At 40.1% G+C, this 27,450-nt stretch overlaps 2 protein-coding genes and 1 long non-coding RNA gene across 6 annotated transcripts in view; 2 read left to right on the top strand and 1 right to left on the bottom strand.

The window, feature by feature from the left end:
* The window catches only part of LOC309492606 (uncharacterized protein), a 200,485-nt gene that overhangs the window by 51,901 nt on the left and 121,134 nt on the right, over window positions 1–27,450 (bottom strand). The gene's annotated exons all lie outside the window — the stretch shown is intronic.
* Window positions 1–27,450, top strand: part of LOC309492643 — a 119,186-nt gene that overhangs the window by 53,056 nt on the left and 38,680 nt on the right. The window lies entirely within an intron of this gene.
* LOC309492959 (uncharacterized protein) lies at window positions 588–26,466 on the top strand (the record flags this gene model as incomplete). Its single annotated transcript, XM_082161992.1, has 9 exons — window positions 588–1,650; window positions 14,395–14,459; window positions 14,565–14,680; window positions 14,878–16,144; window positions 16,876–17,852; window positions 19,584–19,648; window positions 20,569–20,684; window positions 20,891–21,412; window positions 26,462–26,466. Exons 3-9 carry the CDS (start codon window positions 14,645–14,647, stop codon window positions 26,464–26,466), a joined length of 2,988 nt encoding a protein of 995 aa, XP_082018118.1. The 5' UTR covers window positions 588–1,650; window positions 14,395–14,459; window positions 14,565–14,644.

Raw genomic sequence — 27,450 nt, 5'->3', positions numbered from 1 at the left:
CAAACATCAACTGACGCTACAACTACTAAAACCACAACAGTTCAGCCAACATCAACTGACGCTACAACTACTGAAACCACAACAGTTCAGACAACTCCAACATCAACTGACGCTACAACTACTAAAACCACAACAGTTCAGCCAACATCAACTGACGCTACAACTACTGAAACTACAACAGCTCAGACAACTCAAACATCAACTGTTGCTACAACTACTGAAACTACAACAGTTCAGCCAACTCAAACATCAACTGACACCACAACTACTAAAACCACAACAGTTCAGCCAACATCAACTGACGCAACAACTACTGAAACTTCAACAGCTCAGACAACTCAAACATCAACTGACGCTACAACTACTGAAACCACAACAGTTCAGCCAACATCAACTGACGCAACAACTACTGAAACTACAACACCTCATACAACTCAAACATCAACTGACGCTACAATTACAGAAACTACAACAGCTCAGCCAACTCAAACATCAACTGACGCTACAACTACTGAAACCACAACAGTTCAGCCAACATCAACTGACGCAACAACTACTGAAACTACAACACCTCAGACAACTCAAACATCAACTGACGCTACAATTACTGAAACTACAACACCTCAGACAACTCAAACATCAACTGACGCTACAACTACTAAAACCACAACAGTTCAGCCAACATCAACTGACGCTACAACTACTGAAACCACAACAGCTCAGACAACTCCAACATCAACTGACGCTACAACTACTAAAACCACAACAGTTCAGCCAACATCAACTGATGCTACAACTACTGAAACTACAACAGCTCAGACAACTCAAACATCAACTGTTGCTACAACTACTGAAACTACAACAGTTCAGCCAACTCAAACATCAACTGACACCACAACTACTAAAACCACAACAGTTCAGCCAACATCAACTGACGCAACAACTACTGAAACTACAACAGCTCAGCCAACTCAAACATCAACTGACGCTACAACTACTGAAACCACAACACCTCAGACAACTCAAACATCAACTGACGCTAAAACTACTGAAACTACAACAGCTCAGACAACTCAAACATCAACTGACGCTACAACTACTGAAACTACAACAGCTCAGACAACTCAAACATCAACTGATGCTACAACTACTGAAACTACAACAGCTCAGACAACTCAAACATCAACTGACGGTACAACTACTAAAACCACAACAGTTCAGACAGCTCCAACATCAACTGTCGCTACAACTACTGAAACTACAACAGCTCAGACAACTCCAACATCAACTGTCGCTACAACTACTGGAACCACAACAGTTCAGACATCTCAAACATCAACTGACACCACAACTACTGAAACTACAACAGTTCAGCCAACTCCAACATCAGCGGGCACTACAACTACTGAAACTACAACAGTTCAGCCAACTCAAACATCAGCGGGCACTACAACTACAGACACTGCAGCTACGACTTCCCCTCTAACCGCAACAACAACACAACTTACTTCTACAACTGAAGCAACGGTTACAACTCCTTTAACCTCTACAGTTCTAGTTAGTTTTTCCTGCAATGAAGCTTTTGAACCTGAACTGTCAAATTTATCATCAGAAGCATTTAAAAACAGAGAAAACAAAATCATAACAGAGGTAAGTTGTGTGATCAATGTTTAAGGCCCATGCAATTTGAATTGCAAACTAAATAGTAACATTCTTCATTTTAATGTATTAAAGGGACTATGTGTAGCTTTTTAGGTATTTTATAATCTAAAATCAATATTTTTATTCATAAATATGCCCTCAATGGTGTACAAATACCTATGCCAATGATCAGACTAATCCTCGTAAACGAAGAATTTATTATCTTTATATACATGGGACGGGTAAGTCCACGGAGGCTTCCATGTAGTTCCGCCATCTTGAAAAACTATAATAGCAGAGAGGGACAAAAAGTACTAGGCCAACGCGTTTCCACAACGCGTTTTTGTTCAGAACCAGCGTCACGTGACTGAAGCCAGCAGAAGCGGAGGAGCAGAGCAGTGAGAGGCGCTTGTCACTGCACCGGCAAGTTTAAAAGGCTGCACTGCACGGTTATTTATACACCGTTCATTCATACATATGCTGAGTCACAGGATAAGGAGTCCTCGTCGTCGAAAAAAGTTCAAAATAGACCGTAAAAGGAAACGTGACCGGAGATTACAAAAACAAGGGTTAATGTCGGGATAGCTAACGCAGGAGAAAGCTTTCAAAAGAGACCCTGAAGTTTCCTGCTTTCTTCTCGACAGGTAAGTCAATGTTACGGCCTTAATTACAAGCTTTTTTTTCATTGCTTGGTTGTGTACTTTATCGCGACGCAAAGAGGACACGGAGACTGACAGAATAGACAGAGCAGGTTACTTATGATATAAAAAAATCTCAGCTCTCAGATTCTGTCACTTTTATTACGAAATTCAAACAATATATACTGTTTTTGGCGCTTGTAAATGTGACGCGAGTCACGACGGATCCCTAGCGGCACGTGAACCGATCATCTCTAGCTAGTAAATAAACACAAATGAACAATGTTGAAAGATACAGTACAACTTACCGAAATGTATATTCCTCATACATTATATCGACCAATCAATCAAACAAATGGTAAACAGCTGGAGAACAATTATGTATGTCACAACATTTACCTCAGGAAAGCCATTTAATGACCATAATAAAGGCTAGCAGTTAGTTGGCTAGAAAAAAAGAGCTATAAAGAGTATTTTGCTAAATATGTGTACTATATTACATTTATTATATTTGTATTTATATCATTAAATAAAGTTATTATAATAATAAAAAAACGCATTATGTATCTTTCTGTATGTTTACAGCATTAGGTGAGTTGTTTTTTTCTTGAGAAAAATTAATGCCTATCTTGTGTAGATATCCCCCCCACCCCCCGCTCCTCCATAAATCTCACTCCAAGCAAAACTCAAAAGTTGGCAGCTATGTTATATAGACAGTAGAACATTTATAGTTAAAAGTTAAACAGACTCTTTGATGAATAGCAGCTATTGAGTAAAGTAACGATAGAGAAGGCTCTGATGATGATGATATCTAACAATGCACGTACTTCAAAAAATATAACGAGTAAAGAAGGCATTACTAGTAATTACCATAGTTAATGTTTTTCACAGTCAGTAATTGATAACTAACAATCTTTTTTTCGTTGTTTCAAGTTTCAGTTTCACCAAGAAAAACTCGAAGTGCTATTATAAGACATCCTGTCATAGCTTTTTGGTACATAACAGCTACCGTAGATGCAACGCGCATTTGAAAAAGTGAGGCGCTGGAGAGCATTATTCATTTGAATGCAAAATACAATTTCACCACTAGATGGGAGAAATTCCTACACAGAGTCCCTTTAAGCATTTTATTTTTGAACCCTAATATAAATATTAGTGTAAACTATTTGCACCCAACATATGTAATGTATGTTATTTAAGTGCAAATAGTGTTCTATTTTATTTGCGTCCAGGTGTAAATATCAATTTGCTGTTATTTTAATAATTTCTAGTCCAGATTTTGCTTTCACTACTTAATATTTATGTGATCCGCTGCACCACTATTACAAAGCTAAATCTGGAAATTACAAAACTACAAAACTCACAGTCCAGATAATATTGCGGTTTTTGGGTCATGGATGAAAATTGCGTTTTTTGAGTCACAAAAAAAAAGAGTTTGAGTTAGGTAAACGCATACAAACACTCTGAAGGTAGTACGTAGTCTTCTAATAAATACACAGGTACATCCATACAAGGAGATCCATGCAATTGTTCTACGATCAGCTTAGGCTTACGATGCTTTTGGGAAACGCAGCCATGGCTAAGAGTTAAAGCAGTCCATCCTAAGTTAAAGGGGTGGTATAATGCCACTTTTAACAATGTGTAAAATAAGTCTTTGATGTCCCCAGAGTGTGTATGTGAAGTTTTAGCTAAAAATACCCCACAGATATATTTATACAGCATGTTAAAATTGTCCCTTTTTGAGGGTCAGTAAAAATGCGTTGTTTCGTGTTTGTCCCTTTAAATGCAAATGAGCTTCTGCTCCCAGCACAGAGGGCGGAGCTTCAAGAGTTAGAAGCTCCAATTACCTCATGCAGACACGCACTAAAATGTCAGAAACTGTTCAGCCTTTTATGTTTAAACTGGAGTCGGACAATGGTGGAGAGACTCAAGAAGAAGTGACAACATGTAGAATGCAACAGGATGTTTCTGAATGGTTAGTTGATGAATTTATGTTGCTGATGTGGAGTTAACTATCTTCAATTAGCATATTCTGCAATGAAAAACTATAAAATCGCTCGTGCGGGAACTGTTGTAAGATGCCTAAAGAGTGACATGCTATTGCATTTGTGTTACGTCCTGTATTGCATGTGAAAAGACGGATGCAACAGCTTGAGCAGACTCACAAATGTGCTCGACTACAACAACTCTTCCTCTTCTCAACACTGCCTTTGCGAAACTAAAATCACCTGCGCGTGTGAAACGGGGTTTACAAATAAACTTGACGCGCCTTACCATGTCCAATAACAAGCACAAACTGTGTTAAAAAGAATTTGACATGCAAGTAAAAATGTAGGCTATCTGTCCTAGAGCGTTTTTCTACTTTACCACAGTAAAGGATACGAATACAATAGGCCTAATTAAAAGCGAACCAATGAAGAAACGTTGATAATCCCCTTAGAAAATGGTGAGACGTGAGTGAAGATTTGGGAAAAGAAACAAGAGATTCCATGCAGGGATGAGTCACGATTTTTTTATATTCGATTAGTTGATTTAATTATAGAATATCGAATAGGTTGTGCGATTATTCCCTAAAATAAAATCTCCATGTTCTGATGCTGATGCGGTGGTGACGCGTTCATGTAACCGGAGGGTGATGCTGCCAATAGCGCACATAACAGCTGTCACAAAAAAACGGCAAAAGTAATGATTATGAATGTGTCAAATATAGCAAGGAGACATTGTAATAGTTTTTTTAATAAACTAGTGTTTTCTGCGTCAGTGTCGGCTGCAAAGATGAAGTTGACGATGCTGACTCGTCATCTTGCAAACACGCCTATAGAGAGATGCACACTTCATACGGATTAGCCTATATAAGCAGAGAGAGCATTGTCACAGCCCCTCCTCTGCTTTGCAGGGGCGGTTCCTCCTGCAGGCAGAGGAGGGTCGTTAGTGATTGGAGCCACCTGGGCTCAGGGTATTTAAACTGCTTCACTAACCACTCTCTCTCTCTCTGCTCCTCCAGGTATGATCCTGTTTTGTTTGTTCCTTTATAGTTATGTCTTAGCTTTTCCACTCAGTCATGTACACACACAGATTCACGCATCCATGCATTTTACATACACCTTACATTATGACATTCCCACACCTCATTTCCTTTTCTTTGTTTAAAGTTAATAGTTTTGATTTACAATAAAGACAACCTTTTTGATTGGCCTATACTTCTTGTTGGTGTCCCCTCATTTTTGCCACAGGCCATGAGCCAGCTTGTGACAAATGGGGGCTCGTCCTTAAGTTAAAAGTTAATTGTACTTTAGTTTACTTTAACATTTTGTCATAGTTGATTAATTTTTATTTTTTTTGTCTAGTTTTTTTTTGTTTTATAATTGATACATTTGTTTATTTGCAGTTTGGTTTATTGGATTATTGTTTTGTAGTTAACTTGGGTTCATTTTGTTAGTTTAGTTTAGATTGCCAAATTGTTTTTGAGGGGATGCTTTGGTTGGGCCAATATTGTTGGAGAGAGCGTTGAGAGCCATGTGTTCCTTTTGTTTAGTTAGCTTTGTAGCTAAAATTGGTTAGCAATTCACTCTGGGCCTTTTCTGGGTTTTTTGTTCAGGTGGGAGTCCTCTCCTGTTGAGGTTTATCAGCGAGTGTCAATAGGAGGCTCGTGGTGTTTTTTTTGTAGGTGGCAGTGAACGTGGGTAGAGCTTCCCTTTCCCTTTTTCCCCTACATCGGCTCGGGAGCACCTCCGTGGATGTGGGGGGCCACCAGTTTCTGGTTGTCTTTTCCACTCCACTGGTTTTGTGTGCATAAAACCCCACCACATGTGACTGCACGAAGACCAGGGGCCAGTTAGTTAGTAGTTTTTGGAGGATAGTGGGGTGTGGCTCCTGTCCTTAAAACCCGGACTGGCAGCAGGTGAGTTGTATAAATATTTTTTGGGGCATTTGTAATAGTTGTATTGGTTGAGGAAAATGTCTTCCTTTCTGAGTAGTTTTGTTCAGGCTCCTTCAGAGTTAGCTCTAGATTTGTGTACTAAGGAGCAGTTAATTGAAATAGCTGAACATTATCAGATTGAGATTATTGATAAAAAACCTAAAGAGATTGTTAAAGCTGGATTAAAGCAGGGTCTTAGGGAAGTGGGTATTTTTTGGGGTCAGTCTGCTAGTAGTGAGGGTGCAAGTTTTCAGTCTAGCCCTTCATTAACTTTTGATCAGCAGAGGGAGCTTTTGCAAATGCAGTTAGAGATAGCACGATTGAGTAATGCAAATAGACCAGGAGTACCACAGTTTGATGTTTCACAGAATCTTCGTTTGTTGCCTAAATTTGATGAGTCAGATCCAGATTTATACTTTACTTTATTTGAGCGTATTGCAGGAGCCAGAGCTTGGTCAGATGTGGACAGGACTATGTTGTTGCAATGTGTACTTACAGGTAAAGCACGTGAGGCTTTTTCAGCACTTAGTCTAGCTGACAGTAAAGTGTATGATAACGTTAAATCAGCAGTTCTGAAGGTCTATGAGCTTGTGCCGGAAGCATATCGTCAACGCTTTCGTTACAGGAAAAAGTTAGATTCACAAACCTATTCTGAGTTTGTTCGTGATTTGACTTCTGTATTTAATCGTTGGTGTACAGCATCTGAGGTAAGCACTTTTGAGGGTCTGTCAAACTTGATTGTGTTAGAACAGTTCAAAAATTCTGTTTCTGACCAGGTTGCTACATACATTAATGAACGTAAAGTTAAATCTCCAAGTGATGCAGCAGTCCTTGCAGACGAGTACAGGCTAACTCATAAAAGTCATTTCGAGTCAAACAGTGACATGCACCATGCAAATAACTTTACTCCTAGGAATAGTAGGTCACCTTTTTCTGGAGCTTTTTTCCAAAGGCCTCAGCAGAAGTTTGGTTCTGGAGGACCTAAAGCACCAGTTAATGTTAATACCTGTCGCTACTGTTTAGTTGAAGGACATTGGAAGAAAGATTGTCCTCTACTTAAATCAAAAAAGTCAGGTCAAGTTATACCTGCTATGATGGTAGCTCCTGTTACAGTCTCTGACCACCAGGTTGAGTTTTTTCAGCCACTAGTTGAGTTTGGTTCTCAGTCTTCCCACTGTGATTTTTCAGCCTTTATTTCAGATGGTATAGTTTCCCTGGTAGATGGCAACCAACATGTTCCAGTTAAAATCTTAAGAGACACTGGAGCTTTGGATTCTTTTATTCTGGAATCTGTTTTGCCGTTCTCTAAGGGGTCTGATACTGGCAGTTGTGTAATGGTACGTGGTATGGGTTTAGTTCCATTCTCTTCTCCTTTACATGAAGTTACCCTAAAATGTGGTCTGGTAGAGGGTGATGTAGCTGTTGGGGTTAGACCCCAGTTGCCAGTAGAGGGAGTCCACATGATTTTGGGGAATGACTTGGCCGGTAGTAAGGTGTGGGCAGATGGCAAATTAAACATCTTTAACCCTCTGGGGACCAAGCTGTTTTTGGGGCCCTTGAGATGTTCTGACATGCTCTGACATTTGTGCTTTTTTCAGTTATTTATAAACATGTTAATGGCAAAGGTGTAAATTCACTCTATATAGCACAAACAGGCCTACCATAATATGCGAGCAACATGTATGTAGATGTTTGTATTTTTAAGAGAATAATGTTTATGCGTGATTATTTAAAAAAATAAAAATGAAAGTTGCTGAAATAAGACCACAAAACTCATACAAAATATGTGCCCACAAGACTTTTGACTAATGGATGTTTTCTCTTGGAGTTCTAGCTTCAAAATTATGTGAAAATAGTCTTGCTTTATCGTTCACAAAAAAAAAATACATTGATTTAAATGGTGTAAAACAGGTTTTGCTTGGAAAGCCAATATGCGAGGGGGAGGAGTAGTTTACACCTTAGATTACCCAGTCCCACCCACTCTGCATAATGACTCTGCATAATTAGCCATTCATTCAGGTGTGACACTGACTGAGCCACAATGCAAGGACAAAATAGCCTATATATTTAGAAGAAGACTTATATTGACCATTTAAGATTTTGCTTACATCTATCTTGTAAATATGTTTTGCTATTTTATTAAAAAGGTTACAATTACAACAATAATTACAATTTCAGCAATATTTCTGCAAAAAAAGTACTCTTTCTTTGTAAAAAAAAAAAAAAAAAAGATTATAGGCCTACATTTTATCATATGTATTCATTAGTTTGAATATAGCCAACATTGGAACATCTTAGTCTATGACTTTATTTTTGACAAAATAGTATTTTATATATATGAGCAGAAAAGCTTATTTGATGTGACAGTATATTCTACAGTAAAAACTGTACCCAAATCTAGTCAACAAAATGTTGTCTTTCATACTTCGCCTGACTGTAACGCAGTAACTGTAACTGTAAAAGCAGTTTATTCTTTCACACACAGACGCGCGATTCATATTTAGGCTAAACAGTCTTTACAAATATGTACCCTTCATTCATCTCACAGAAACGCTATTCATATTATAGAAACGCGATTCATCTTTTTGTTTACATAAGCCTACAACGTTATTCCATAACGTTATTCCACATTAACACTTGAGAAAGGATAACTTAGCCTACCTCACTCCTCAGCGGGATCTGCTCCTCATATCAGCACGGAAAATTTTCTCCATAAGGTAGGCTATATTATGCCTCTTTGTTTACAGCTGATGTGGGGGCGTTTCACAGACTGAAATGGTTCTCAGAATTTGGGTTTGAATAGCACGCGCTCTCCGGGGCGTGGTCAAATTACTTTTGAATGGCTCCTAATGAGCTCGACTGGAGTCGCTCTCTTTTTATACAGATTACAGAAGCTGATAATATTTGTTTTTTATATAAATTACTTCATTTAAAAGCTGCGATCTCAAGCTTTATGCCCGTGGGTCTGTTTGCCTGTTTGACTGAATTTTCGCGGAGTTATAGATAATTTTCGAACGCGTTTCAAATGGGAGTTTACTGGCAGAGAGAAGGCAGAAATAGCATCATGTTAGTTTTTCTTTATTTGTCAAAAAGCAAAACACTTTATTTGTATTGTGAGTATACAGAAAAAAAATAGAAACTGAACAGGATCGATTGATGTATTACACGAAAATGAAAGATCAAAATTAACAGAGCATTTTGTTTATTTTTCATTGCTAAAAAAAAAAACGAGCAAAACGCGCGGGCGCGTTTTTGGTCCCCAGAGGGTTAAGAAGCAACTTTCAGTGCCCCGTGAATGTGTATCTCCAGATTGCAGCAGTGTGTCTCCTGAGGTGTTTCCAGTTTGTGCTGTTACTCGCTCTGTCTCTCGTAAGGAAGTTGATAGTAAGCCGGAAAATCTTGAGTTGCCAGTTAAACTCCAGACAGAACAGTTGACTAGTTCAAGAGATTCATTGGTGGCTGAGCAAAAGGCCGATACTACTTTGGTTGTTCTGTTTGATAAAGTTGTTCCTGATTCAGTGGTGAGGAATAGTGCTCAGTGTTATTTTCTTCTTGATGGGCTGTTGGTCAGGAAATGGATTCCACACTGTGGTCAGGGTTTAGGAGAACCGGTGTTTCAAATAGTTGTACCTAATACTTTGCGAAATAAAGTGTTGCAAACTTCACATGATGATGTGGCAGGTCATATGGGTGTTCGTAAAACTTATGATCGCATACTCCGTTATTTTTTCTGGCCACGTTTAAAGCGGGATGTAGCTCAGTTTATTAAAACTTGTCATACGTGTCAGCGCACAAGTAAGCCAAACCAGGTTGTAAAGCCAGCACCTTTATATCCAATACCAGCCATAGGGCAACCTTTTGAGCATCTTATTATCGATTGTGTTGGGCCTTTACCACGGTCCAAGTCAGGTCATAGCTACTTGTTAACGGTTATGTGTCAAGAAACTAGATATCCGGCAGCTTTCTCTTTGCGTACTATAACTTCTAAATCAGTAGTTAAAGCATTAAAGGAGAAGTTCACTTTTGAAAAAACTTTTGCTGATAATTTACTCACCCCCATGTCATCCAAGATGTCCATGTCTTTCTTTCTTCAGTCGAAAAGAAATTAAGGTTTTTGATGAAAACATTCCAGGATTTTTCCACATATTATGGATTCCATTGGGACCCAAACGGTTCAAGGTCCAAATGACAGTTTCATTGCCGCTTCAAAGGGCTTTAAACGATACCAGACGATGAATAAGGGTCTTATCTAGCGAAACGATCGGTCATTTCAAAAATAAAATAAAAAGTTGACGTTTTATAAGCACAAATGTTCGCCTTGCTCTGTTCTGTGATGCGCGTTCGTGACGTCACGTAATACGCAATTACGTTGAAAAGGTCAAGTTTGATGTGTTTACAAATGTGCGGAAGGAGGACCATATAAACATTTTCAAATGTATTTGTGTCAGTTTATCGTTTAAAATGCCCATTTCGTGTGCGCATCCTGAGTGTTTTAATATTAAAAAGCCAAAAAGAACATTTTCTTCAATTTTTCAAGCGTGACCTTTTCAACGTAATTGCGTATTACGTGACGTCACGAACGCGCATCACAGAACAGAGCAAGCCGAACATTTGTGCTTATAAAACGTCAACTTTTTATTTTATTTTTGAAATGACCGATCGTTTCGCTAGATAAGACCCTTATTCATCGTCTGGTATCGTTTAAAGCCCTTTGAAGCGGCAATGAAACTGTCATTTGGACCTTGAACCGTTTGGGTCCCAATGGAATCCATAATATGTGAAAAAATCCTGGAATGTTTTCATCAAAAACCTTAATTTCTTTTCGACTGAAGAAAGAAAGACATGGACATCTTGGATGACATGGGGGTGAGTAAATTATCAGCAAAAGTTTTTTTAAAAGTGAACTTCTCCTTTAACTCAATTTATTTCAACATTTGGGATTCCAAAAATCATCCAGTCAGATCAGGGGTCTAACTTTACCTCACATTTATTTGCTCAGGTTCTCAAACAGCTTAAAGTTAAACACAACAAATCTACTGTGTTCCATGCCCAGAGCCAGGGAGCTTTGGAACGTTTTCATCAAACGTTGAAATCCTTGCTTCGTGCTTACTGTACAGAACTGTCTGCAGATTGGGAGGAGGGGTTACCTTGGCTGCTACTAGCTGCTCGTGAGGCAGTACAGGAAAGCACAGGGTTCAGCCCAAATGACTTAGTGTTTGGTCATAAAGTGCGTGGGCCTTTAGCAGTGCTGCAGGATGGTTGTTTGCCTGAGGAACCACCTCAGAGCCTTATTGACTATGTAAATGGTTTTAGGTTGAAGTTGTATAGGGCTGGTGAACTGGCTAAAGAAAAACTAGAAGGTTCTCAAAAGAAAATGAAACAGAGATATGACAGACAGGCTGAGCTGCGTGAATTTAGTCCCGGTGATCGTGTACTCGCTCTTTTACCTCTTGTAAGTTCACCTTTTCAGGCAAAATACTGTGGTCCTTTTACTGTGTTGCGCAAAGTGTCAGATTTGAACTATCTTATTGAGACCCCTGGTCATAGGAAGTCCTCTAAATTGTGCCATGTGAACCTGTTAAGACGTTATCATTCCCGTGATCTAAGCAAAGTTGAAGGCACTCCAGCAGTGAGGTCAGCCTTGACTGCTGCTCCAGTCATTGAATCTTGTGCCTTAAGCTTTGTGGAGGGGGGAGAAGAAGAGGTAGTTGTGGTTTTGGATGAGGTTTTGCAGGGTCGGCTGAAGAACTCCCAGACTTTGCAAAACCTTGGGGTTTTGGTAAATCATTTAGACTCCGAGAAACGTGATGAATTGGTAACTCTTATTAGAAACTACCCTGTTCTGTTTTCTGACACCCCATCGCAAACCCACTTAATTAAGCATGATATAGACATTGGAAATGCTAAGCCTATCAAACAGAGATTTTATCGTGTATCTGAGGAGAAGAGACTGAAATTGGAAACAGAGGTACAGTATATGTTGGACAATGGTATTGCTGAGCCATGTTGTTCAAATTGGGCTTCACCCTGTCTTCTGGTCAAAAAGTCTGATTCCACTTTCAGACCCTGCACTGATTATAGAAAAGTAAATAATGTTACTAAAGCAGACCTTTACCCTCTTCCTAGGATGGAGGACTGTATTGATCAAGTTGGGTCAGCAAAGTATGTTAGCAAATTTGATCTTTTAAAGGGATATTGGCAAGTACCCCTTACCAAAAGAGCTTGTGAGATTGCTGCCTTTGTAACTCCATCTGGTTTGTTCTCTTATACAGTTATGCCTTTTGGCTTGCGGAATGCTCCAGCCACCTTCCAGAGGCTGATGAATCGGGTGGTCTCGGGTCTGGAAGGGTGTGCCGTCTATTTGGACGACGTAGTCGTCTACTCGGACTCCTGGGAGGAGCATGTCCAGAGGGTGCAAGCCCTGTTCGAAAGACTGGTGTGGGCCAGGTTAACTATCAATTTGGCAAAGTGTGAGTTTGCCAAAGCTACAGTCACATACCTAGGCAAAGTGGTTGGTCAGGGTTTTGTTTGTCCTGTGGAAGCCAAGGTTCAGGCTGTGAAGAAGTTTCCACAGCCCTCAACAAAGAAAGAACTGATGCGCTTCCTGGGAATGGCGGGGTACTACCGTGCGTTTTGTAAAAACTTTTCGGTAGTAGTGTCCCCACTGACCAATCTGTTGAAGGCCAAGGCTGAATTTATCTGGTCCACCCAGTGTCAAGAGGCATTTGATGCAGTTAAGGCTCTTTTGTGTTTGGCACCCGTGTTGGCAGCACCAAATTTTGGGAAACCTTTCAAATTGCAGGTAGACGCCAGTCAAATCGGTGCTGGGGCTGTGCTTCTCCAGGAAAATGATGACAATGTTGAGTGTCCAGTCAGTTTCTTCTCCCGGAAATTTAATAAGTATCAGCAAAATTATTCTGTAATTGAAAAGGAGGCTTTAGGACTCATTTGGGCTTTACAGCACTTCGAAGTCTATGTTGGTTCCGGTTTGACCTCTTTAACCGTGTTCACTGACCACAACCCGCTCATTTTTCTTAAATCCTTGCAAAACCCCAATCAGCGACTGATGCGTTGGGCTTTGTTCTTGCAACCGTTCAACCTTGATATTAGACACATTAGCGGTAAGGATAATATCATTGCTGATGCCCTGTCCCGTGCTCCTTTAACCTAGTTTGTATCTTCTCACTGTTGGCCCCTGCTGGCTGTCTGCACCTCTTTCTCTTAAATTGCTCCCCAGGTACCAGGGCTGCTGAGTTTGAGGGATGGACGGTCAGCCAGGGGACACTGGGTGACTGTTAGGAGCTGGGACTGGTATTTCTTTATTTATTTTCATTTTGGGGAATTTTGGATTGTTTTAAATATGTTGGGCCAAATTTTGGGCTGAGGGTGGGACCCTCATTTTAAGGAGGGGGGTGTCACAGCCCCTCCTCTGCTTTGCAGGGGCGGTTCCTCCTGCAGGCAGAGGAGGGTCGTTAGTGATTGGAGCCACCTGGGCTCAGGGTATTTAAACTGCTTCACTAACCACTCTCTCTCTCTCTGCTCCTCCAGGTATGATCCTGTTTTGTTTGTTCCTTTATAGTTATGTCTTAGCTTTTCCACTCAGTCATGTACACACACAGATTCACGCATCCATGCATTTTACATACACCTTACATTATGACATTCCCACACCTCATTTCCTTTTCTTTGTTTAAAGTTAATAGTTTTGATTTACAATAAAGACAACCTTTTTGATTGGCCTATACTTCTTGTTGGTGTCCCCTCATTTTTGCCACAGGCCATGAGCCAGCTTGTGACAGCATAGCTAGTCGGTTTATTTTCTTTTTGAATTATTTTGTTTAAAAGTAGACAATTCAAGCTTTCTATATGGAATAACTAATGGAATATTGTTAAATTCGCTGATAATCGGGTGACCAGATCGCAAAACAGAATTCAAAGCCGACAAAGCTTAAATTTATGGGCTCACGCACAACTCTCTCATTCGTCATGAATCCCAATTCTCCCCCAATATTTCCATGGCTGCGATGTAACATTTAATTGCTAACCTATTATTTCTTTTGTAAACAAAGCTTTGCAATGCAGATCATATAAAAATGAATGAATGACCACCAAATGTCTTTCATGTTGTTAGTTTTTGACTGACGTTAAAATTTGTTACTAAATATTGAACCTGACATTGTGAATCTGTTTCCACAGATTGAGCCAATCTTTAAAAGGGAATTCGGTAGCTCCTTTGTTAAAATGAAAGTTATTTCATTCCGGTGGGTATTTCTTTCCTTATTATAAGAATACATTTCATTTTTGGAAAACAATTTTTTTTTTTTTTAAATGGCAATGACTCTTTCTCTCCCCCGTCCCTTCTGTAGTGCTGGATCAATCATCACTGATATGGAAGTAACATTTAGTTCTGTAACCAGTGAAACAAATATATCCAATGCCATTTTAAATGGCAACACCACTCTTAACATCACCAGTGTTGAGGGTAAGTCAATCAAGCAATATCATCAATGCAATGTCATTCAAAATGGTTTGGAATGCTTTCTGTGTTACTCTTTATTGCTATTAAACTATAGTTGTGTGTAGTTGTTGTTTATACAATATTTTTTGCTGAAGATTAATAGTTTTCTAAACTGTTATTTTATTTGACTTTATTCTACAAATTATCCAAACACACAACAGTATCAAGTCCTACCAAAGCCTCTACAACCAGTCCTACAGCTCAGCCAACTCAAACTTCAGCAGAAACTACAACTACTGAAACTACAACAGCTCAGTCAACTCAAACATCAACTGACGCTACAACTACTGAAACTACAACATCTCAGACAACTCCAACATCAGCGGGCACTACAACCACTGAAACTACAACAGCTCAGACAACTCCAACATCAACTGACGCTACAACTACTGAAACTACAACAGCTCAGACAACTCCAACATCAGCGGGCACTACAGCTACTGAAACTACAACAGCTCAGACAACTCCAACATCAACTGACGCTACAACTACTGAAACTACAACAGCTCAGACAACTCCAACATCAACTGACGCTACAACTACTGAAACTACAACAGCTCAGCCAACTCAAACATCAACTGACGCTACAACTACTGAAACTACAACAGCTCAGCCAACTCAAACATCAACTGACGCTACAACTACTGAAACTACAACAGCTCAGACAACTCCAACATCAACTGACGCTACAACTACTGAAACTACAACAGCTCAGACAACTCAAACATCAACTGACGCTACAACTACTGAAACTTCAACAGCTCAGACAACTCAAACAGCAACTGACGCTACAACTACTGAAACCACAACAGCTCAGACAACTCCAACATCAACTGACGCTACAACTACTGAAACCACAACAGCTCAGACAACTCAAACATCAACTGACGCTACAACTACTGAAACCACAACAGCTCAGACAACTCCAACATCAACTGACGCTACAACTACTGAAACTACAACAGCTCAGACAACTCAAACATCAGCTGACGCTACAACTACTGAAACCACAACAGCTCAGACAACTCAAACATCAACTGACGCTACAACTACTGAAACCACAACAGCTCAGACAACTCAAACATCAACTGACGCTACAACTACTGAAACTACAACAGATCAGACAACTCCAACATCAGCAGGTACTACAACTACAGAAACCACAACAGCTCCGCCAACTCAAACATCAGCGGGCACTACAACTACTGAAACTACAACAGCTCAGACAACTCAAACATCAACTGACGCTACAACTACTGAAACTACAAAAGCTCAGACAACTCAAACATCAACTGACGCTACAACTAATGAAACTACAACAGCTCAGACAACTCAAACATCAACTGACGCTACAACTACTGAAACTACAACAGCTCTGCCAACTCCAACATCAACTGGCGCTACAACTACTGAATCTACAACAGCTCTGTCAACTCAAACATCAGCGGGCACTACAACTACTGAAAATACAACAGCTCCGCCAACTACAACATCAGCGGGCACAACAACTACTGAAACTACAACAGCTCCGCCAACTCCAAGATCAGCGGGTACAACAACTACTGAAACTACAACAGCTCCGCCAACTACAACATCAGCGGGCACAACAACTACTGAAACTACAACAGCACCGCCGACTCCAACATCAGCGGGCACTACAACTACTGAAACTACAACAGCTCCGCCAACTCCAACATCAGCGGGCACAACAACTACTGAAACTACAACAGCTCCGCCAACTCCAACATTAGCGGGCACAACAACTACTGAAACTACAACAGCTCCGCCAACTCAAACATCAGCGGGCACTACAACTACTGAAACTACAACAGCTCCGCCAACTCCAACATCAGCGGGCACTACAACTACTGAAACTACAACAGCTCCGCCAACTCCAACATCAGCGGGCACTACAACTACTGAAACTACAACAGTTCTGCCAACTACAACATCAGCGGGCACTACAACTACTGAAACCACTACAGCTCCGCCAACTCAAACATCAGCGGGCACTACAACTACTGAAACTACAACAGCTCCGCCAACTCAAACATCAGCGGGCACTACAACTACTGAAACCACTACAGCTCCGCCAACTCAAACATCAGCGGGCACTAGAACTACTGAAACTACAACAGCTCCGCCAACTGAAACATCAGCTGGCACTTCAACTACTGAAACTACAACAGCTCCGCCAACTCAAACATCAGCGGGCACTACAACTACTGAAACTACAACAGCTCCGCCAACTCCAACATCAGCGGGCACTACTACTACTGAAACCACTACAGCTCCGCCAACTCCAACATCAGCGGGCCCTACTATTACTGAAACTACAAAAGCTCCGCCAACTCAAACATCAGCGGGCACTACAACTACTGAAACTACAACAGCTCCACCAACTCCAACATCAGCGGGCACTACTACTACTGAAACTACAACAGCTCCGCCAACTCCAACATCAGCGGGCACTACTACTACTGAAACTACAACAGCTCCGCCAACTCCAACATCAGTGGGCACTACTACTACTGAAACCACTACAGCTCCGCCAACTCAAACATCAGCGGGTACTACAAATACTGAAACTACAACAGCTCCGCCAACTCCAACATCAGCGGGCACTACAAATACTGAAACCACAACAGCTCATCCAACTCAAACATCAGCGGGCACTACAACTACTGAAACTACAACAGCTCAGACAACTCCAACATCAGCGGGCACTACAACTACTGAAACCACTACAGCTCCGCCAACTCCAACATCAGCGGGCACTACAACTACTGAAACTACAACAGCTCATCCAACTCAAACATCAGCGGGCACTACAACTACTGAAACCACAACAGCTCATCCAACTCAAACATCAGCGGGCACTACAACTACTGAAACCACAACAGCTCCGCCAACTCAAACATCAGCGGGCACTACAACTACTGAAACTACAGCTACGACTTCTTCCCCTCTAACCGCAACAACAACACAACTTACTTCTACAACTGAAGCAACGATCACAACTCCTTTAACCTCTACAGTTCTAGTTAGGTTTTCCAGCAATGAAGATTTTGAACCTGACCTGTCAAATTCATCATCAGAAGCATTTAAAAACAGAGAAAACAAAACCATAACAGAGGTGAGTTGTGTTATAAATATATAAGGCACATATATGCTATTTGAACTGCAAAATAAATAGTAACATTCTTGCATTTTAATGTATTAAGCATTTTATTTTGAATTCTAATATGAATATTAGTGGAAACTGTTTGCACCCAACATATGTAATGTACGTTATTTAAGTGCAGATAGTGTTGTATTTTATTTGCGTCCAGGTGTATATATCAATTAGCTGTTTTTTAAACAACTTCTAGTCCAGATTTTACTTTCACCACTTAATAGTGGTGCAACGGATCATATAACTCAAAGTTCGAATCATATTGCGGTTTTTGAGTCACAGATGGAATCATTTTATGGATCCAAAAAAAAAAAAAGGGTCTGAGTTTGGTAAACGCAAACACGAAGATGAAGGTAGTAAGTAGTCTTTTAATAAATCCTTGTTCCACGATCAACATAGGCTTACGATGCTTTTGGGAAACGCAGCCATGGCTAAGAGTTTCAGCAGTTCATCCTAAGTTAAATTCATTGTGGAAGACTTAAGTGATAAAGACATTGACCATTAAAAATCCCTCACTGGTCACTCGGGTGGTCTATTGAACAAGGATAAGCAATTAAATACTTGTTCCAGATGATGTACAAACAAATTTAAAGTGCCCCTATTATGTTTTTTAGAGTATTGGGGAACACTTTATTTTACAGTGTCCTTGTTACATATGTTACATGTACTTACCATAGTAATAACAGCATAATTACATGCAACTAACCCTCAACCAAATCCTAATCCTACCCTAACCCTATAGTAAGTGCATGTAGTTGCTTAATACTAAATTACTTAAATATATAATTACACTGTAACAATGACCCCTTAAAATAAAGTGTAACCGAGTATTGCCTTACATGCAGTGTGTAATAGAGCTGTTTGTGAAGGTAAAAGCTCTGCAAACTTCAAAGTGTAGATAAATGGAGTTTTCATATAAACGAAAGACTTGATTCTGAACTGCCTAAAACGAGTCGTCAGTAATTCAGTCTCACTTCCTGCTGAACGCGCGCGTAGGTTTGTAACTAATTTGCATAATGCCAACCTGTGGTCTTGATTGGCTGAACAGCGTCTCTTAGCCCCGCCCTCAAACACTGTAGTTTATCTGAGACTGGAAGAGTTTGGATCGTGTTGTTCATGTCGAGAAGACGCTGTTTTCTGCTGACAAAGCAAATCCACTTTGATGAGATTGCTACGGTAAAACTCACGCCATTGTTACTGTTCGTATCACTGTGATCAAGAGCTGAGGAAGGGCTGGAATTCAGATATGCTAATAGGCGTTTTGTTTCCAACGCCCACTGTAAGCGGTAGACCAATCACAGCAGACTGGGCCATCTGACCAATCAGTGCAGGGTAGGCTTGCAGAAAGGAGGGGTTTAGAGAGACTGAATTTTCAAACAAACCGTTTTCCGACTCTTTGAGAAATGAGGAGATGTGCAATGTATATTATGTGAAAATAATGTGTGTTTTTTAACCTAAAATAGACCTTAAAATAGAATAACAGGTGCACTTAAAGGTACACCGTTAAACAAGAACTAAAGAGTAGACTATTACAATAAATGTTAATATGCACTTAAATTTGTAAATAATAACGCCAGATCATGTAAAAAAGAATGAATGACCACCAAATGTCTTTCATATTGAAGGTTTTTAACTGTGGTTAAAATTCTTAACTAAATGTTGAACCTGACATTGTGAATCTGTTTTCCACAGATTAAGCCAATCTTTCAAAGGGAATTCGGTAGCTCCTTCGTTGAAATGAAAGTTATTTCGTTCCGGTGGGTATTTCTTTCCTTATTATAAGAATACATTTCATTTTTGGAAAACAAAAATGTATACAGTCAGACAGCTCTCTCTCTCTCTCTCTCTCTCTCTCTCTCTCTCTCTCTCTCTCTCTCTCTCTCTCTCTCTCTCTCTCTCTCTCTCTCTCTCTCTCTCTCTCTCTCTCTATCTATCTATCTATCTATCTATCTATATATATATATATATATATATACACAGTATATGCTTCATGCTTTAGTTGACAAGTTACAAATAACAATTTTAGATTTCCAAACATTCCTATTACGAATGCTGTAATAATTCAGTGATATTTTTGTATGAACAAGAAGTTTTATAACAGAAGATGTGCACCACACAGAGATCTGATCCCACCATTATCGAGAATTACATGGAAGACACAGAAACAACTGAGACTAAACACCATAAATTCATAGAAGAACTATGGCAACTTCTCCTAGATGCTTGGAAAAACCAACCTTAAAAAACTCCTTGGAAAGAGTTGTTTTGAAGGCAAAGTGTGGTCACACTAAACACTGACTTGATTTGCTTAATAGACATTAACTCTTAAACAGTGCAGTAGTTTGCTGGCAGGTTGTTCCAGCATCTTGGAAAGGCTTTCACAGTTCTATGGATGGCTTTAGTCTCAATTACTCAATTATTTATAAAACAAAACATGTCAAGATTATTCCAAAACTTGCAAAAGGAATTTGTAAATCTAGAATTCTACTGGTACACTAGGGAAAAAGATATCAGCAACTGTCAAATGTTTTTTTGTTTGTTTGTTTTTTTTCAATCAAATGTTCGTCAAATGATATATCTTGTTATTAACAGCATTTGGTAGAATTGTATAAAACCACTTTACATTTTTTTTTTTTTAAATGGCAATGACTCTTTCTCTCCCCCGTCCCTTCTGTAGTGCTGGATCAATCATCACTAATATGGAAGTAACATTTAGTTCTGTAACCAATGAAACAAATATATCCAATGCCATTTTAAATGGCAACACCACTCTTAACATCACCAGTGTTGATGGTAAGTCAATCAAGCAATATCATCAATGCAATGTCATTCAAAACAGTTTGGAATGCTTTCAGTGTTACTCTTTATTGTTATTAAACTATAGTTGTTTGTAGTTGTTGTTTATACAGTACTTTCTATGGATTTTGCTGAAGATTAATAGTTTTCTCAACTGTTATTTTATTTAACTTTATTCTACAAATTATCCAAACTCACAACAGTAATAAGTCCTACCAAAGCCACTACAACCAGTCCTACAGCTCAGCCAACTCAAACTTCAGCGGAAACTACAACTACTGAAACTACAACAGCTCAGACAACTCAAACATCAACTGACGCTACAACTACTGAAACTACAACAGCTCAGACAACTCAAACATCAACTGACGCTACAACTACTGAAACTACAACATCTCAGACAACTCCAACATCAACTGACGCTACAACTACTGAAACTACAACAGCTCAGACAACTCAAACATCAACTGACGCTACAACTACTGAAACTACAACATCTCAGACAACTCAAACATCAACTGACGCTACAACTACTGAAACTACAACAGCTCAGACAACTCAAACATCAACTGACGCTACAACTACTGAAACTACAACAGCTCAGACAACTCAAACATCAACTGACGCTACAACTACTGAAACTACAACAGCTCCACCAACTCAAACATCAACTGGCACTACAACTACTGGAACTACAACAGCTCTGCCAACTCCAACATCAACTGGCGCTACAACTACTGAAACTACAACAGCTCAGACAACTCAAACATCAACTGACGCTACAACTACTGAAACTACAACAGCTCAGACAACTCAAACATCAACTGACGCTACAACTACTGAAACTACAACAGCTCCACCAACTCAAACATCAACTGGCGCTACAACTACTGGAACTACAACAGCTCTGCCAACTCCAACATTAACTGGCGCTACAACTACTGAAACTACAACAGCTCTGCCAACTCCAACATCAGAGGGTACAACAACTACTGAAACTACAACAGCTCCGCCAACTACAACATCAGCGGGCACAACAACTACTGAAACTACAACAGCTCCGCCGACTCCAACATCAGCGGGCACTACAACTACTGAAACTACAACAGCTCCGCCAACTCCAACATCAGCGGGCACAACAACTACTGAAACTACAACAGCTCCGCCAACTCCAACATCAGTGGGCACAACAACTACTGAAACTACAACAGCTCCGCCAACTCCAACATCAGCGGGCACTACAACTACTGAAACTACAACAGCTCCGCCAACTCCAACATCAGCGGGCACTACAACTACTGAAACTACAACAGCTCCGACAACTCAAACATCAGCGGGCACTACAACTACTGAAACTACAACAGCTCCGCCAACTCCAACATCAACTGACGCTACAACTACTGAAACTACAACAGCTCAGACAACTCAAACATCAACTGACGCTACAACTACTGAAACTACATCAGCTCCACCAACTCAAACATCAACTGGCACTACAACTACTGGAACTACAACAGCTCTGCCAACTCCAACATCAACTGGCGCTACAACTACTGAAACTACAACAGCTCAGACAACTCAAACATCAACTGACGCTACAACTACTGAAACTACAACAGCTCAGACAACTCAAACATCAACTGACGCTACAACTACTGAAACTACAACAGCTCCACCAACTCAAACATCAACTGGCACTACAACTACTGGAACTACAACAGCTCTGCCAACTCCAACATCAACTGGCGCTACAACTACTGAAACTACAACAGCTCCGCCAACTACAACATCAGCGGGCACAACAACTACTGAAACTACAACAGCTCTGCCAACTCCAACATCAGCGGGTACAACAACTACTGAAACTACAACAGCTCCGCCAACTACAACATCAGCGGGCACAACAACTACTGAAACTACAACAGCTCCGCCGACTCCAACATCAGCGGGCACTACAACTACTGAAACTACAACAGCTCCGCCAACTCCAACATCAGCGGGCACTACAACTACTGAAACTACAACAGCTCCGCCAACTCCAACATCAGCGGGCACAACAACTACTGAAACTACAACAGCTCCGCCAACTCCAACATCAGTGGGCACAACAACTACTGAAACTACAACAGCTCCGCCAACTCCAACATCAGCGGGCACTACAACTACTGAAACTACAACAGCTCCGCCAACTCCAACATCAGCGGGCACTACAACTACTGAAACTACAACAGCTCCGACAACTCAAACATCAGCGGGCACTACAACTACTGAAACTACAACAGCTCCGCCAACTCCAACATCAACTGACGCTACAACTACTGAAACTACAACAGCTCAGACAACTCAAACATCAACTGACGCTACAACTACTGAAACTACAACAGCTCCACCAACTCAAACATCAACTGGCACTACAACTACTGGAACTACAACAGCTCTGCCAACTCCAACATCAACTGGCGCTACAACTACTGAAACTACAACAGCTCAGACAACTCAAACATCAACTGACGCTACAACTACTGAAACTACAACAGCTCAGACAACTCAAACATCAACTGACGCTACAACTACTGAAACTACAACAGCTCCACCAACTCAAACATCAACTGGCACTACAACTACTGGAACTACAACAGCTCTGCCAACTCCAACATCAACTGGCGCTACAACTACTGAAACTACAACAGCTCCGCCAACTACAGCATCAGCGGGCACAACAACTACTGAAACTACAACAGCTCCACCAACTCCAACATCAGCGGGCACAACAACTACTGAAACTACAACAGCTCCGCCAACTCCAACATCAGCGGGCACTACAACTACTGAAACTACAACAGCTCCGCCAACTCAAACATCAGAGGGCACTACAACTTCTGAAACTACAACAGTTCTGCCAACTACAACATCAGCGGGCACTACAACGACTGAAACTACAACAGCTCCGCCAACTCAAACATCAGCGGGCACTACAACTACTGAAACTACAACAGCTCCGCCAACTCAAACATCAGCGGGTACTACAACTATTGAAACCACTACAGCTCCGCCAACTCAAACATCAGCGGGCACTACAACTACTGAAACTACAACAGCTCCGCCAACTGAAACATCAGCTGGCACTTCAACTACTGAAACTACAACAGCTCCGCCAACTCAAACATCAGCGGGCACTACAACTACTGAAACTACAACAGCTCCACCAACTCCAACATCAGCGGGCACTACTACTACTGAAACTACAACAGCTCCGCCAACTCCAACATCAGCGGGCACTACAAATACTGAAACTACAACAGCTCTGCTAACTCCAACATCAGCGGGCACTACAACTACTGAAACCACAACAGCTCATCCAACTCCAACATCAGCGGGCACTACAACTACTGAAACTACAACAGCTCAGACAACTCCAACATCAGCGGGCACTACAACTACTGAAACCACTACAGCTCCGCCAACTCCAACATCAGCGGGCACTACAACTACTGAAACTACAACAGCTCATCCAACTCCAACATCAGCGGGCACTACAACTACTGAAACCACAACAGCTCATCCAACTCCAACATCAGCGGGCACTACAACTACTGAAACTACAACAGCTCAGACAACTCCAACATCAGCGGGCACTACAACTACTGAAACCACTACAGCTCCGCCAACTCCAACATCAGCGGGCACTACAACTACTGAAACCACAACAGCTCATCCAACTCCAACATCAGCGGGCACTACAACTACTGAAACCACAACAGCTCATCCAACTCAAACATCAGCGGGCACTACAACTACTGAAACCACAACAGCTCCGCCAACTCAAACATCAGCGGGCACTACAACTACTGAAACTACAGCTACGACTTCTTCCCCTCTAACCGCAACAACAACACAACTTACTTCTACAACTGAAGCAACGATCACAACTCCTTTAACCTCTACAGTTCTAGTTAGGTTTTCCAGCAATGAAGATTTTGAACCTGACCTGTCAAATTCATCATCAGAAGCATTTAAAAACAGAGAAAACAAAACCATAACAGAGGTGAGTTGTGTTATAAATATATAAGGCACATATATGCTATTTGAACTGCAAAATAAATAGTAACATTCTTGCATTTTAATGTATTAAGCATTTTATTTTGAATTCTAATATGAATATTAGTGGAAACTGTTTGCACCCAACATTTGTAATGTACGTTATTTAAGTGCAGATAGTGTTGTATTTTATTTGCGTCCAGGTGTATATCAATTAGCTGTTTTTTAAACAACTTCTAGTCCAGATTTTACTTTCACCACTTAATAGTGATGCAACGGATCCTATAACTCAAAGTTTGAATCATATTGCGGTTTTTGAGTCACAGATGGAATCATTTTATGGATCCAAAAAAAAAAAAAGGGTCTGAGTTTGGTAAACGCAAACACGAAGATGAAGGTAGTAAGTAGTCTTTTAATAAATCCTTGTTCCACGATCAACATAGGCTTACGATGCTTTTGGGAAACGCAGCCATGGCTAAGAGTTTCAGCAGTTCATCCTAAGTTAAATTCATTGTGGAAGACTTAAGTGATAAAGACATTGACCATTAAAAATCCCTCACTGGTCACTCGGGTGGTCTATTGAACAAGGATAAGCAATTAAATACTTGTTCCAGATGATGTACAAACAAATTTAAAGTGCCCCTATTATGTTTTTTAGAGTATTGGGGAACACTTTATTTTACAGTGTCCTTGTTACATATGTCACATGTACTTACCATAGTAATAACAGCATAATTACATGCAACTAACCCTCAACCAAATCCTAATCCTACCCTAACCCTAAAGTAAGTGCATGTAGTTGCTTAATACTAAATTACTTAAATATATAATTACACTGTAACAATGACCCCTTAAAATAAAGTGTAACCGAGTATTGCCTTACATGCAGTGTGTAATAGAGCTGTTTGTGAAGGTAAAAGCTCTGCAAACTTCAAAGTGTAGATAAATGGAGTTTTCATCTAAACGAAAGACTTGATTCTGAACTGCCTAAAACGAGTCGTCAGTAATTCAGTCTCACTTCCTGCTGAACGCGCGCGTAGGTTTGTAACTAATTTGCATAATGCCAACCTGTGGTCTTGATTGGCTGAACAGCGTCTCTTAGCCCCGCCCTCAAACACTGTAGTTTATCTGAGACTGGAAGAGTTTGGATCGTGTTGTTCATGTCGAGAAGACGCTGTTTTCTGCTGACAAAGCAAATCCACTTTGATGAGATTGCTACGGTAAAACTCACGCCATTGTTACTGTTCGTATCACTGTGATCAAGAGCTGAGGAAGGGCTGGAATTCAGATATGCTAATAGGCGTTTTGTTTCCAACGCCCACTGTAAGCGGTAGACCAATCACAGCAGACTGGGCCATCTGACCAATCAGTGCAGGGTAGGCTTGCAGAAAGGAGGGGTTTAGAGAGACTGAATTTTCAAACAAACCGTTTTCCGACTCTTTGAGAAATGAGGAGATGTGCAATGTATATTATGTGAAAATAATGTGTGTTTTTTAACCTAAAATAGACCTTAAAATAGAATAACAGGTGCACTTAAAGTTACACCGTTAAACAAGAACTAAAGAGTAGACTATTACAATAAATGTTAATATGCACTTAAATTTGTAAATAATAACGCCAGATCATGTAAAAAAGAATGAATGACCACCAAATGTCTTTCATATTGAAGGTTTTTAACTGTGGTTAAAATTCTTAACTAAATGTTGAACCTGACATTGTGAATCTGTTTTCCACAGATTAAGCCAATCTTTCAAAGGGAATTCGGTAGCTCCTTCGTTGAAATGAAAGTTATTTCGTTCCGGTGGGTATTTCTTTCCTTATTATAAGAATACATTTCATTTTTGGAAAACAAAAATGTATACAGTCAGACAGCTCTCTCTCTCTCTCTCTCTCTCTCTCTCTCTCTCTCTCTCTCTCTCTCTATCTATCTATATATATATATATATATATATATATATATATACACAGTATATGCTTCATGCTTTAGTTGACAAGTTACAAATAACAATTTTAGATTTCCAAACATTCCTATTACGAATGCTGTAATAATTCAGTGATATTTTTGTATGAACAAGAAGTTTTATAACAGAAGATGTGCACCACACAGAGATCTGATCCCACCATTATCGAGAATTACATGGAAGACACAGAAACAACTGAGACTAAACACCATAAATTCATAGAAGAACTATGGCAACTTCTCCTAGATGCTTGGAAAAACCAACCTTAAAAAACTCCTTGGAAAGAGTTGTTTTGAAGGCAAAGTGTGGTCACACTAAACACTGACTTGATTTGCTTAATAGACATTAACTCTTAAACAGTGCAGTAGTTTGCTGGCAGGTTGTTCCAGCATCTTGGAAAGGCTTTCACAGTTCTATGGATGGCTTTAGTCTCAATTACTCAATTATTTATAAAACAAAACATGTCAAGATTATTCCAAAACTTGCAAAAGGAATTTGTAAATCTAGAATTCTACTGGTACACTAGGGAAAAAGATATCAGCAACTGTCAAATGTTTTTTTGTTTGTTTGTTTTTTTTCAATCAAATGTTCGTCAAATGATATATCTTGTTATTAACAGCATTTGGTAGATTTGTATAAAACCACTTTACATTTTTTTTTTTTTTAAATGGCAATGACTCTTTCTCTCCCCCGTCCCTTCTGTAGTGCTGGATCAATCATCACTAATATGGAAGTAACATTTAGTTCTGTAACCAATGAAACAA

This window comes from Leuciscus leuciscus (genome assembly GCF_965113295.1).
Source record: "Leuciscus leuciscus genome assembly, chromosome: 2".
NCBI lineage: Eukaryota > Metazoa > Chordata > Actinopteri > Cypriniformes > Leuciscidae > Leuciscus > Leuciscus leuciscus.
The sequence above is the reverse complement of the archived record's forward strand: the minus strand, read 5'-3'. Positions and strand labels throughout refer to the sequence as shown.